The following is a 14,095-nucleotide window of genomic DNA, read 5'->3' on the forward strand; positions in this document are numbered from 1 at the left end:
TATATGTTGCAATAAAATATTAGAATTTTAAAAATTTTAACAAAACATAATGTATAGGCAGCAAAATGGTAGCACTGCCACCTTGCAATAAGGAGATAGGGGCTTGGCTCCAGGGTGCTCCCTTCGTGGAGTTTGTATGTTTTTCCCATGTCCTTACAGGTGCTCTCCCACAGTCCAAAAACATACATTGTGTGTGTTCCTTTAGGTAAATGCTACCTGGAATAGGCTCCAACTTCACCGCAACCCTGCTTGGAATAACTGGTTTTAGAAATGGATGGAAGTACAATGGTATATATTTTAAAACATTCATTATACAAACACATTCTGTAAAGCAAACATTAAATGAAAATATCTATCAATCCTCTGTATACATTAATGTAATAACAGCACATGCTTTTGTACGTCATCTCTGCCAGTTCACCTTCCGTTTTATGTCCTTTTTCCCCAAACATTCAAAAAAATATTTTTCTGACTTGTTCCCTTTTTGGGTTTCTAAAATGTCAATCACCTTATCCTTTATTAAAATAAAAATAATTTTGAACAGTAAAATATATTGGTACTTAATTTTATGTTTAATAGCATTGTAGTACTTTTGGAGGGAAAAACCAATTATAAAGAAGTTAACAAATATGTCAAAAGAACTCAGTTTTTACTCGTATGTAATGAAAGTTGTGGAAAATCAGCACAATGTGTTGTGTGATGTAATCTCAACTGTCTTAGCCCATTTGTGGCGACAAACATCTTTGATTTAGTTTCATCACGGCTGACTTTTTTTTTTTTTTTTAACAGCACATTATATTAAGTATATCTTTCATCTTCACACACTTTTAAAAATCTTCCAGACAGCAGACATATTGAAGTGGCCACGAGTTCTGTGGGATGTTTCAGCCCTTTCACATTTGACTCTTTAAGCTAAAGATTACATTTAACATCCCTGTTATGTGCACACCTGGCTTATACAAATGCCTGCATGGCAGCTGGCCATTACACCATTTTTTTTTTAACTTGCTTTACCTGTATAAAGGAGAGCCAGGAAGTGCAGTACACATAAGGGCAGCTTGTATTTTATTTTAATCATAGAACTGACAAGCAATTGGCAAATTATATGCTGATCTACCAATTACAAATAATGAGCAATAACTGGCCATTTCTAATCCACTGCGAAAAACCGAAGCGTTACTAAAGTGGTTGACATTCTTGGCAACCGTGGACAAAAAGTGGTAGCCAATGCCAAACTGGCAACAATTAATGTCGAGCTCCGTTTGAAGAGCCCCTCAGCACGATTCAACTGGTAGAATATCCAGGAGTGATGCAGTTTAAAATAAAATGAATCCAAAGTATCATAAGCCACAAAGCTGTCGAAGTCTTAAAGAAAACCCACACAACAAACCAAGATTGTTATTGATACTTGCATACCATGCATAGGTAGACACTCAAATATTTCAGAATTAGTATCAACAATAAAAAGGGTACACCTTTACTTGCATGTGTGCAATGGCCAAGATCACTTTTCATTCAAGACATTAGATTGATAATTACCTAAAGACTTTAAAAAAACAATGTATAATCAAATTAATAGCATAACACCCTGCACCATCAAGGTACCAATTACACATTATAGCTTTTAATCTGACAAAACATAAAATGTGGAATTTCTTTTATTGCATAAAACAAAAGGGACAAAATGTGCAAACAGCCAGTTAATTTATGTATATCACAAGGCCAAATTCTTCATAATATGATTGATATTTAAGCACAACACAAAATCGTCTGCTCTCAATCGCATATAAATCAGGGTGACACCAGCAAACAGCCTGTCCTATAGTCGTGCTCCCAGACACCTGATACACAGACACAATGCAGCGATGCAGAAGCTAGACGAAGCTGCTAGATCAATAACATCTGCTCTTAGAGCAGTTAAGAGTACACACAATAAGCTTTACTCCCATCCCTCCCATTTTCAACACTGTGGACCCTCTAACACTCACCACACTCCACATATACAGTAACAGTCATTCTGACCTTCACATAAAGTGCTTCTCAATTTTCAAGAGAATACAGCATTGAAAGCTGGTAAATATGCAAAGAGAAATGACCACATTTTCAGTTTTAATTTAAGTCCATCCCAAACCAAAACTATTTTCTAGGAATTCATTTTCTCATACATAATGTCCAACTTACAGAGAAGTTTATAAATATACACCATACAAGCAACAGTACATAGTTTTCTGATTTCTAGTTAGTACTTTCACGTGGTTTATTACCGTTTCCACCATTTAACTGACTAGTGTAAAAAAGAAACACTCTCAATCTAGGCGCAAGCTAGGAAACAAATCTAAAAAAGACATTAATCCATTGTAGGAGCCACTCATACACATACATACACATTCAAACTCATTTTGGAACTGTAAGTCAACCTAATCAGCGTATTTGGGGATATACAATGGAAATATGAACTACATGAAGATACACCCACACAGACAAAGAAAGAATGTGCAAACTCCGCATGAAAAATGCCCAGGCATGGGATTCAAACCCAGGACTTACCCTTCCAACAAAATCAAACCCATGAAATCTCACTACAGTGTAACATTTATAGGCTGACAGTATACCAAATCCAACCCATACCAGTCCATGGTAATGTAATGAGCAAAGTTTATCCAACCCCCAACCAAAATGCCTGAAATGGACAAAGCAAGCAGTTTAAATCCCATTTTCTTATAGTAGATTTGTGGTTCAGATTGCAAAGCAAAATATCTGGACCAAATATAGCTTATGACCTTTCTGTACAAGGATCACATTTTAGCGAGACTGGTTTCAGCTGTTTATAATATATTTAGAACACACTGCCAGAAAGACCTTTATCTTTATATTCTTGCACATAAACAATACTACTGACCTTTGGCTTTCTGGTCTGCAGCCTGAAAAAAGGGGAAAAAAATAGATGAGCACCTAAATAGGCAACACTGATAGTCTTATTCACTATTAAATAAACATGCTGGAAAAAAATGCTATGGCTATGTCTAAAAGGCTAAACTAAACAGAAATATACCATTGAAAGAATACATTTCAATTCCAAATAAAGAATACAGGATTACTGCATTATTTAAGGGTTTTATTGCAAAACCACATAAAACATCTAGAAAGTGTCTACACTCTACTTACACAGCTTTTCCAACCTACAAACGTACACATTTCAGGACGCAAGAAAGAATCAACTACAATTTCATAATTTGCACAGAGCTAGAACTGTGAGGTGTGGCCAATTAAATAGGTATTAAGTGGAAATGCTCCGATCATTAAAGAAAGTGGAGTAATAAACTGAGGAAAAGGAATTCGAGAAATTGTCCTGTGCAATTAGACAAACAGCAAGATAAGCTACTTTAATGAATTCAGACCTTTTTATTTTGTCTTTTAAACTAAACTGGACACTGTTTGAGTTTGGACAGCAAGATTGTTTTAAGTGCAGCGGTTTACATTTTCAATGGGAAAAAGAAAAGATAGACAAATTTGAAATTGCTGCTTAGTTAACAATAGTTTTGTTAGCTTAACAGCAAAATGTGACTTTTACTTATGAACCTGTTAGTCATGTCTTGATAAACAACCAATGAACATTTGATATATTTGCAGCCTTTTTTAAAGATTTGTACTGTTTATTATTTGTGGCCATGTGTAATATAGTAGAAGCTTTCATAACAAACATATGCATTATTAAAATGGTAATCAAGAATCAAGAATTATGAAAGTCTAGCTGATACACTGAGGATGGTAATCAGTATGACAAAACTTGCCATTATGTTTTATTTTGACTCTCTCTGCTAGAAGGAAAGTTAGCTTCGTTGATTTGACCTTGATTTCCTGCACAAGCATGAGAGTAGATGAGTAAACAACCTTTAAAATGGCATCGACATTGGTCGAGAGACCAAAACAAAATACTCCACAGACGACGTTTTGCTATTATTGCTGAGTCGGACTGTGACTTGTCGGACTCCAATTGTCATATAAGACATCAAAAACAAAAGTGAGGTACCAGGATCAGCTGATCTGTCTCTAGACTGCAGTGCTGAACATGTTCATGTAGCTGATGCGCCAATAGCAAAGTTTAACTAGTAGGACTGCCTCTTACAACGACAAGAGGTACAAATCAGATTGTGTTGCACTATGACTGCCACTGCCGCCCTGCTGTGCATTCCTGCTGGCCGTCAAACCTCCCCTGTGATGCCAGCAGAGATGACAAACAAATGCAAACAGTTGCAGCAACAGATATTTTTGTTGATTTAAGTGTAAAACCATTGCTTTGTGTGCTTTTCAGAAAACTGAGGTTTTTGGAAAAATATTCAGCCCTCAAATAGTTAAGGAAATTTTATTTATTTTAGTATTTTAATTGTCACTGAAGAATAAGAGCTATAGACTTTAATTTTGTTAGTAAAAAATGAAAAGTTAACATCTGTGGTCTACAGTTCAATTATAAAAATACACATTAATATAGGACATATGGCTTCTATGCATCTGGTTATGCAGACACTTAGTGTAAAAAGTTTTACAAAGGAATAATGGGGAAAGAAAAAAAAAATCAGAATTGGAATTGGCCAATAAAGTAACATGAAATCTGTATTGGTCTTAAAAAAAAAAAAAAAATTACATATGAGGAGCATTCCTAGTATTAGGTACACTACTTAATTCATGTTGCACTTCTTGGGGGGGAAAAAAAAGTTAATATGGAAAGGTCATTTTTAACAGAGTTCTACTTACCTTTTTATGAGCAGCTTCCTTCTTTTTCTTTTCTTCTTGCTTTTTCTTTTTCTTTTCTTCCATCAAACGGTTCTCTTTCTGCACTTCTTATAACTTCTCTCTGTTGAATAATGCACATTTTTAACCTGACTTACACACACCATGGGCTAAATTATTAACACAAAGGTCCTGTCTAAATCAATCAATTCTCAAATGGCAGTACATGCCGGAAAGAAATGAAAAAACACACTTATCATTTTGCTATATTTCTTTAGCCAAAATACTTGTTAACCAATTTTGATGGCTTCCCAATTTGAGGTTATTGGTAAAGTAAAACAAAGTGCAGAGATATATAAAAAGTAATTAAAATGAACACAGCTCAGCTACACTTTGAAAGGGAAGGGGATTTTGTTCCTGAGAAGCAAGCAAGAGCTTAGGTTTTATCTTGGCAACATATTTGAATGCATCCAAAACAGATTTTGAGTACAAACATGTAGCAAGTCTAAATGAAACAAACGCACAACCTTGTTTAAGTACACACAGTTTCACTTTTTTCTTTCCCATTGTGCACACAGTTATATATTAAAAAAAATTATATAATTTTACCTGTTAAAGAAAATTAATGAATTCTTCATCATCAACAGACAAACAGCTGTAATATGGCAACACAGTCATTCAATAATCAAACAAATACTTTGGTTCACATCTAATTTTGGAGGCAAGTTAAATGAATACAACATAGTATAACATTCTCAAATGTGCTTAATCCAATTCAGGGTCATGGGGGCCAGCGCCTATCTCAGCAGCATTAATCTGTGCTGCTGATGTAATACAGCTTTTGATGCAGTATTCTGCTTAAAGCCAGAAGTCAAATCTCCATTTAACATGGCACAAAACAACCAGAGACTTTTTGAAGATATCAGTCTTACTTCAGACAAAGACATTATTACAAATATGCACAATGGCTGGTCTAGGAAATCTCAACCTGTTTCAAAGCCACTTACTTAAATAAATCAATCAATTAATTTAATTAAGGCTCTCCACAATATTACAGTCAAATTTCAATGCTTAATTCACTATTTCTGGCTGATGGAACAAGCATATAAATGCAGCCAAATAGTTCAACGGAAAACAAACCTAATTTGTTTTAATGTGACAAAATCTTAATCATTGTGGCATGCAAGTATGTCAGCACAAAGCACTTGTCCATCATCACTGCAAGAAATTTTTTCATAAAAAAAAAAAAATGTAGCTCAAGGTGCCTTAAGAATCAAAAAGCAAGTTCAGTTGGATTTAGGTGCAATGTTTCAAATAAAAGCCACAGACATCAAAGAGCTGCATATTTTTATATATATATATATATTAAAAAAAACACTGTGAAAGCGACAGAGAAGAATGAGAAAGGGAAAAGAAAAAATGGCGGAGAACGCGGGACAGGACAGAGCTGCAGGCTTGTTTATCAAAAGCATAGTGCACCTCCACTCCAACAGCAAGGATGAAGAAAAATGAAAACAGCGGGCCGTGTGCACAACAAGACATTCTGGGCAGAGAGCCAAACATGCCAGTGCTGCTAGACAACATGTGTGCGCATACAGACACACTCACTTGCGCGCAAGCGTGCACACACACACACACCCCATCCCCCAGGGCCTCAGTAGACAGAGGAAAGCCAAAAAAAAAAAAAAGGATGGTTCCTATATGTGCTTCTAAAAGTATATGACATATTCCATCTGAAAAGGCAAAATTAGGATGTTTAACAAGACAGACATGAACTGCACAGATGTACGCACAGAAAAAGAAGCACACAAAGAGGTGTGCAATCATATGCAATTAATTACACAGTAGAGTGACTGGAGCTGCAAATGTTCAGCCACCGAAACGTCTAATAAAATACAGAACTAATCGTCTACAAGTCTAGGCCATCAAAATAAACATTCCTAGTAGCAGGAAATACATGAAAACAAGAACTTGCCAGGGCTCAGGTAAGCAACATTCTACTGTAGCAGATGATCAATAGTGACAATGGTCAGATATGCTATTCATCACACCTCTAGAGATGAATAGCAACGGAAGCCTTTTGATTTATGCTCAAAAACAGAAGCAAAGATTTGACAGAACATATGCAAAGCCTACACCTTCTGCCAATGTTTGGAGATTGCAGCATCCAATTACACCTGCTTTGTTAACCAGTTAAACATTAAAAAAAATGCAGGATGATGCAGGAGTTTCACTAGCCTAACAATTTATAAGGCCATAGACATGGCCCCAATATGAAGCAAAACTGACTAATTCATAAATGAGAAGCACGGTCTCTCTCTCTCTCTCTCTCTCTCTTTATTTACTGGCCACTTGAACAACCAGCAAGTTTAAATCATTACTTTTTCACACATTTTTCCAAACATGTACTTATTCTTACTCAAGCAATGTAAACAAAATATTTTTAACAATTTGTAACAACTAAAAATTGCTTTAGTCTAATAAAATGAAACATGTCTGAGATGTTATGACTTAAATGTTCAGCTCTTTCAGTCCACAAAATTTTCCGTTATTTATTTTAATCATCTAGAAAAATATACATATATATTTTTTCAAAGCTAATCTTTTACCCATCACCTTTATCAAATGCTGGAGTGAAAGCTGATGGTAGCTATAGAAACAAACCCTGTAAGAAACATCAATCTGTCTTGGGGTACGACCATAAAAACACATCCACAATTATTCGTACTAAAACAATTTAGAGTTGCCAAATAAATTAACTTGCAAAAAACTATGCCTTGCATTTTAAAATTGATTATGATAAAACTGGGGGGAAAAGGTAACAACATGTTTTAAAGTTAACTATATAAAATGCAATGTTACTCATTTCATGTCCACCTTGAAGGCTAAAGCACACTGCATGCAGAGGGGAGTTTCAACACAGCTAAAGCTAAAATGTACACTTTCTAGTGAAAAGCTTGCAGAGTCTACAAATGTTTGCTTTGAGCATGTGTGTTAATACAACAAGTATAGAATAAGAGAAAGTGTGTTTAAGTTTACTGATAAAACCAAATGCAGGATGATGGAACATGTTTATAGTGTATCTGTGACAATTATTGCTTCTCTGAAACATGCCAAGGAACACAGTACTACTCCATCACAGATCCATTATAATGAACAATTTGGGATCCGATTAGAGTTTCTGTAGTTCCCTGCCCTCTCTTTCAGCACAAAACTTTCATAATATAGACAGTATAGATTACATCTTGCCTGAAGAAGGGGTCTGAGTTGCCTCGAAAGCTTGCATATTGTAATCTTTTTAGTTAGCCAGTAAAATGTATCATTTTGCTTGGCTTTTCTCTACATAATATAGACAAGAAAAAGACCTAGCTGACTAGAAATAAAGACAAAAATCTAACATTTGTTAAAAAGAATTTCCTGAAGAACCTTTAAAAATTGTATTTCTGTACCAGAATACACAGGCTCAAATAAACTGCCACACATTTGTTAAAAGTTCTACTTTGCTGTCTATGTTGAACATTTAATATATGTTAATTTGAGAAGATTTGCTGAGATCAGTATTTAAGTTTTGAGATTAAAAATTCTGGCTCACTAGAACAGCAGGATTTTTATTAATATTTTAAATCAAGCAATGATTATATTCCAAGTTATTACTTTTTCAGGCCGAGATTTTTTTTCACTCTGTACTGTATATTCTAAAACACATGAAAAAAAAAAATTAATGCGGACTCTGAGAAAATAACAAGGGAATGTATTATATGGTATCAAATTGCATTTTAAAATTGAAATTGGCCACTTTAGCTGATATTATGGAAAAACTTTAGGCAATCAGCCTTCATTCACTTAGATATTCTTACTGACACAGTTAAGAAATGCCAGACTATGATGGTGATTGGTTTTTGCATTTAAGATTGTGGTAAGATACACAGAGAAAATGAATACAGACTCCTCACAGATAATCGGCAAACTAAGTACTTGGAAATGCCCAGTAGTGGGCAACTAGCTTGTCAGTCTCCTTACACATATCTGCCTGTATATCACAACAAACTACATATATCTCCAAATGTGTTACTGCTTGGTAAGCATTTCTTATGTAAAATAATATCAAAATAAATATTCATTTGTTTATTTTTCAAAACCGCTTATCCTGAGTAGGGTCACGGGGAATCTAGAGCCTATCCCAGCAAGCATTAGGTGCAAGGCAGAAATAATCCCTCCAGTTCATCCGCGTCTAAACAAGCAATAGTTCATAACACAAAAGATTTCTTGTGCTTGAGAAAAATGCATCTTGGTCTCTGCATCTTATAGTATTTTATAGTGATCTGCTGTCACACAGCAGCACAACCTATAAACACATATGTACCCTGTTGGGAGGATTATATAGTATATTTTCTCAGAACAGCAAGGACAGTATAAAGAAGTGCATCTATTCGGACATTCCATTCGATTTCAATGACTGTTCCCTGTGATGATTTAAAAAGAAAAGTTCAAAATTACACCGTCAACTCCAGAATTATTGGCACCTTACATATATATATAAAAAAAAAAAAAAAAAAAAAAAAAAAAAAAATTTTATTATATATATATATATATATATATATATATATATATATATATATATATATATATATATATATATATATATATATATATATATGCAGCTGGAGATCCACAAAGGGAGAAAAATGAATCACGTATCATAAAGTAGTTTTTATTCCTGAGCTTTCAACCCCTGACAGGGGTCTTCATCAGAGGATAATGCTTAGACTTACAAGAATCAAAAGCAATATATAGCAAAACATTACGTGGAGGGGGTGGGGGAGTATTGGGTGTACAGTTTATTTATTATGAACATGTTCTTCTTAAGTTTGCATATGCTGGATTTATGTCCAAGTGTCTGTTGATGGCGTTCTCATTTGATAGCCAAGATTCGGCCAGCTCCCTTGCACTTTTAGTATTGGCCTTAAATTTTACTTGTACATTGTCCCAGTTAAATGTATGTCCTGTTGATTTAGTATGCGTGTAGATCAATGAAAGTGAGTCCTTTCTACTGACGGCGTTGCGATGTTCCTGTATACGTGTTGCGATTCTTTTTGAAGTTTGTCCTATGTATACCGCTGAGCAAGAACTGCATGGAATGCTATAAACTGCGTTTCGTGTTTCTGCTATCGATTTCTTGTTTTTAGCATTAAACAGGACCGTGCACAGATTGTTCGTGGGTTTGTGTGCTATTCTGACGCCTGACTTAGCCAGGATGCACGCTGTACCTTCAGACACCTTGTGGTGATAAGGGAGTGAGTGCCAGGTGGGGTGGAGGTTCTGATTCAATTCAATTGTTTGCTGAGTTTTTTGGCGCCTTCTGTGTAAGCTCCAATTAATGAATGTTTTTGAGTATCCGTATTTTGAGTTCTTGCTCAGCGGTATACATAAGACAAACTTCAAAAAGAATCGCAACACGTATACAGGAACATTGCAACGCCGTCAGAAGAAAGGACTCCACTTTCATTGATCTACACGCATACTAAATCAACAGGACATACTTTTAACTGGGACAATGTACAAGTAAAATTTAAGGCCAATACTAAAAGTGCCAGAGAGCTGGCCGAATCTTGGCTATCAAATGAGAACGCCATCAACAGACACTTGGACATAAATCCAGCATATGCAAACTTAAGAAGAACATGTTCATAATAAATGAACTGTACACCCAATACCCCCCCCCCCCCCCCATCACACTGACTTAGCCACCACCCCCTCCACGTAATGTTTTGCTATATATTGCCTTTGATTCTTGTAAGTCTAAGCATTATTCTCTGATGAAGACCCCTGGCAGGGGTTGAAAGCTCAGGAATAAAAACTACTTTATGATACGGGATTCATTTTTTCTCTTTGTGGATCTCCGGCTGCAAATATGCAAACCGTATCACAGACCTTCTCTTCCATATTATATATATATATATATATAGTATATACAGTCATATGAAAAAGTTTGGGAACCCCTCTCAGCCTACATAATAATTTACTTTCAACAAAAAAAGATAACAGTGGTATGTCTTTCATTCAGTACTGGGGTATTTTCCGAACAAACATTTTTAGTGAAGCAGTATTTAGTTGAATGAAATTAAATCAAATGTGAAAAACTGGCTGTGCAAAAATTTGTGTCCTCTTGTAATTTTGCTGATTTGAATGCATGGAACTGTTCAATACTGATTACTTGCAACACCAAATTGGTTGGATTAGCTTGCTAAGTCTTCATAGACAGCTGTGTCCAATCATGAGAAAAGGTATTTAAGGTGGTCAATTGCAAGTTGTGCTTCCCTTTGACTCTCCTCTGAAGAGTGACAGCATGGGATCTTCAAAGCAACTCTCAAAAGATCTGAAAACAAAGATTGTTCAGTATCATGGTTTAGGGGAATTCTACAAAAAGCGATCTCAGAGGTTTAAACTGTCAGTTTCAATTGTAAGGAATGTAATCAGGAAATGGAAGGCCATGGGCACAGTTGCTGTTAAACCCAGGTCTGGCAGGCCAAGAAAAATACAGGAGCGGCATATGCGCAGTATTGTGAGAATGGTTACAGACAACCCACAGATCCAAAGACCTGCAAGAACATCTTGCTGCAGATGGTGTATCTGTACATCGTTCTACAATTCAGCGCAATTTGCACAAAGAACATCTGTATGGCAGGGTGATGAGAAAGAAGCCCTTTCTGCACTCATGCCACAAACTGAGTCGCTTGTTGTAAGCAAATGGTCATTTAGACAAGCCAGATTCATTTTGGAACAGAGTGCTTTGGACTGATGAGACAAAAATCGAGTTATTTGGTCATAACAAAAAGCGCTTTGCATGGCGTAAGAAGAACACCGCATTCCAAGAAAAACACCTGCTACCTACTGTCAAATTTGGTGGAGGTTCTATCATGCTATGGGGCTTTGTGGCTAGTTCAGGGACTGGGGCCCTTGTTAAAGTCGAGGGTTGGATGAATTCAACCCAATATCAACAAATTCTTCAGGATAATGTTCAAGCATCAGTCACAAAGTTGAAGTTACGAAGGGGCTGGATATTCCAACAAAACAATGATCCAAAAAAAAAAAAAAAAAAAAGCATTCATGCAGAGGGAGAAGTACAATGTTCTGGAATGGCCATCACAGTCCCCTGACTTGAATATTATCGAAAATCTATGGGATGATTTGAAGCAGGCTGTCCATGCTCAGCAGCCATCAAATTTAACTGAACTGGAGAGATTTTGTATGGAAGAATGGTGAAAAAGACCTCCATCCAGAATCCAGACACTCATCAAAGGCTATAGGAGGCGTTTAGAGGCTGTTATATTTACAAAAGGAGGCTCAACTAAGTACTGATGTAATATCTCTGTTGGGGTGCCCAAATTTTTGCACCTGTCTAATTTTGTTATGATGTATATTGCATATTTTCTGTTAAACCAATAAACTTAAATGTCACTGCTGAAATACTACTGTTTCCATAAGGCATGTCATATATTAAAAGGAAGTTGCTACTTTGAAAGCTCAGCCAATGATAAACAAAAATCCAAAGAATTAAGAGGGGTTACCAAACTTTTTCATATGACTATAATATATATTATTCTTATTAAGTTCCACATATGCAATGAGTGATATTTTGGCCTTAAACAAATGGATAAGCCTCATGCTTTTATTGTCAAAGATTTTTGGAACAAATTAAACATAAATTGCCATAAAAATGCAAAATACAAAACTAATCACACCCCAAACTAGTGTTTGGTGAAGCCTCCTCTGGTGAAAATGACAGCATTCAGCCTCTTCCTGTAGTGCTGACCAAGGTTAGAGAACACTTGTGGAGGGATCAAAGACCGCTCCTTCATGTAGAACGTTTCTTGGGTTTTCTCTTGTAAACTGCCCTCTTCAATTGAGTCCATAGATTTTCAATTGTATCAAAGTTTAGAAGCTGAGGGTGCCATTGCAAAATTTTTGATTTTATGTTGCTTTAACTGTTTCTTTGCCGATTTGGATGTCTGGCTCTGATCTCTGTCTTGTAGGAAGATCCAACCACAGCCCAATTTTAGCCTTCTAGCATAGGCAACCAGTATTGAAAGGAACTCATTATGCGACTGAACTTAAAAGGAGATCCTGGACCACTGACAGCAAAACAACCCCAAAGTTAACAGCCAATTTATTTTGCCAAGGATATGAGGTTGCATTCTTTGTATGCAGTCCCCTTTTTATCTCCAAACATGATGATGGTGCAAGTGGCCAAAAAGCTCAACTTTGGCCATCTCTGACACTTTCAAAAAGCTTCTAGTCATAGAAGTGGTGCTTCACTATTCATTTTGAAACAATGAAACCTTGAGGTTAAACTAAACTTTTCAGAAACTATGATCTTTGGGCTCCTCTTAGCATCCTCCTCAATGTGCATGGTAGCTATACGTAGATGACACCCCATTCCTGGCAAATACAGTAATCCCTCCTCCATCGCGGGGGTTGCGTTCCAGAGCCACCCGCGAAATAAGAAAACCCGCGAAGTAGAAACCATATGTTTATATGGTTATTTTTATATTGTCATGCTTGGGTCGCAGATTTGCGCAGAAACACAGGAGGTTGTAGAGAGACAGGAACGTTATTCAAACACTGCAGACAAACATTTGTCTCTTTTTCAAAAGTTTAAACTGTGCTCCATGACAAGACAGAGATGACAGTTCTGTCTCACAATTAAAAGAATGCAAACATATCTTCCTCTTCAAAGGAGTGCGTGTCAGGAGCACAGGCTGTCAGAAACAGAGAGCAAAGCAAACAAATCAATAGGGCTGTTTTGCTTAAGTATGCGAAGCACCGCGGCACAAAGCTGTTGAAGGCGGCAGCTCACACCCCCTCCGTCAGGAGCAGGGAGAGAGAGAGAGAGAGACAGATAAAAACAAAGAGTGAAAAATCAATACGTGCCCTTTGAGCTTTTAAGTATGTGAAGCACCGTGCAGCATGTCGCTTCACTATGCAGCTGCACACAGAAGGTAGCAACGTGAAGATAATCTATCAGCATTTTTAGACAAGCGTCCGTATTATCTAGGTGTGCGAACAGCCCCCCTGCTCACACCCCCTACGTCAGGATCAGAGAAGGTCAGCGCAAGAGACACAGAGAAAAGTAAGTTGGGTAGCTTCTCAGCCATCTGCCAATAGCGTCCCTTGTATGAAATCAACTGAGCAAACCAACTGAGGAAGCATGTACCAGAAATTAAAAGACCCATTGTCCGCAGAAATCCGCGAACCAGCAAAAAATCCGCGATATATATTTAAATATGCTTACATATAAAATCCGCGATAGAGTGAAGCCGCGAAAGGCGAAGCGCGATATAGCGAGGAATCACTGTATAGCAGTTCC

At 36.6% G+C, this 14,095-nt stretch overlaps 1 protein-coding gene across 2 annotated transcripts in view; it reads right to left on the reverse strand.

Moving 5' to 3' along the window:
- The window catches only part of tnrc6c1 (trinucleotide repeat containing adaptor 6C1), an 87,344-nt gene that overhangs the window by 62,528 nt on the left and 10,721 nt on the right, over nt 1-14,095 (reverse strand). For both annotated transcript variants that reach the window (XM_028819068.2, XM_028819069.2), the window contains exons 2-3: nt 4,753-4,852; nt 2,900-2,921 (exon numbers count right to left, since the gene is read on the reverse strand). In XM_028819068.2, the coding sequence (XP_028674901.2) occupies nt 2,900-2,921; nt 4,753-4,815 (85 nt within the window). In that variant the 5' untranslated portion in view covers nt 4,816-4,852. The remainder of the gene's footprint in view (nt 1-2,899; nt 2,922-4,752; nt 4,853-14,095) is intronic.

This window comes from Erpetoichthys calabaricus, chromosome 14 (assembly GCF_900747795.2).
Source record: "Erpetoichthys calabaricus chromosome 14, fErpCal1.3, whole genome shotgun sequence".
Classification (NCBI taxonomy): Eukaryota; Metazoa; Chordata; class Cladistia; order Polypteriformes; family Polypteridae; genus Erpetoichthys; species Erpetoichthys calabaricus.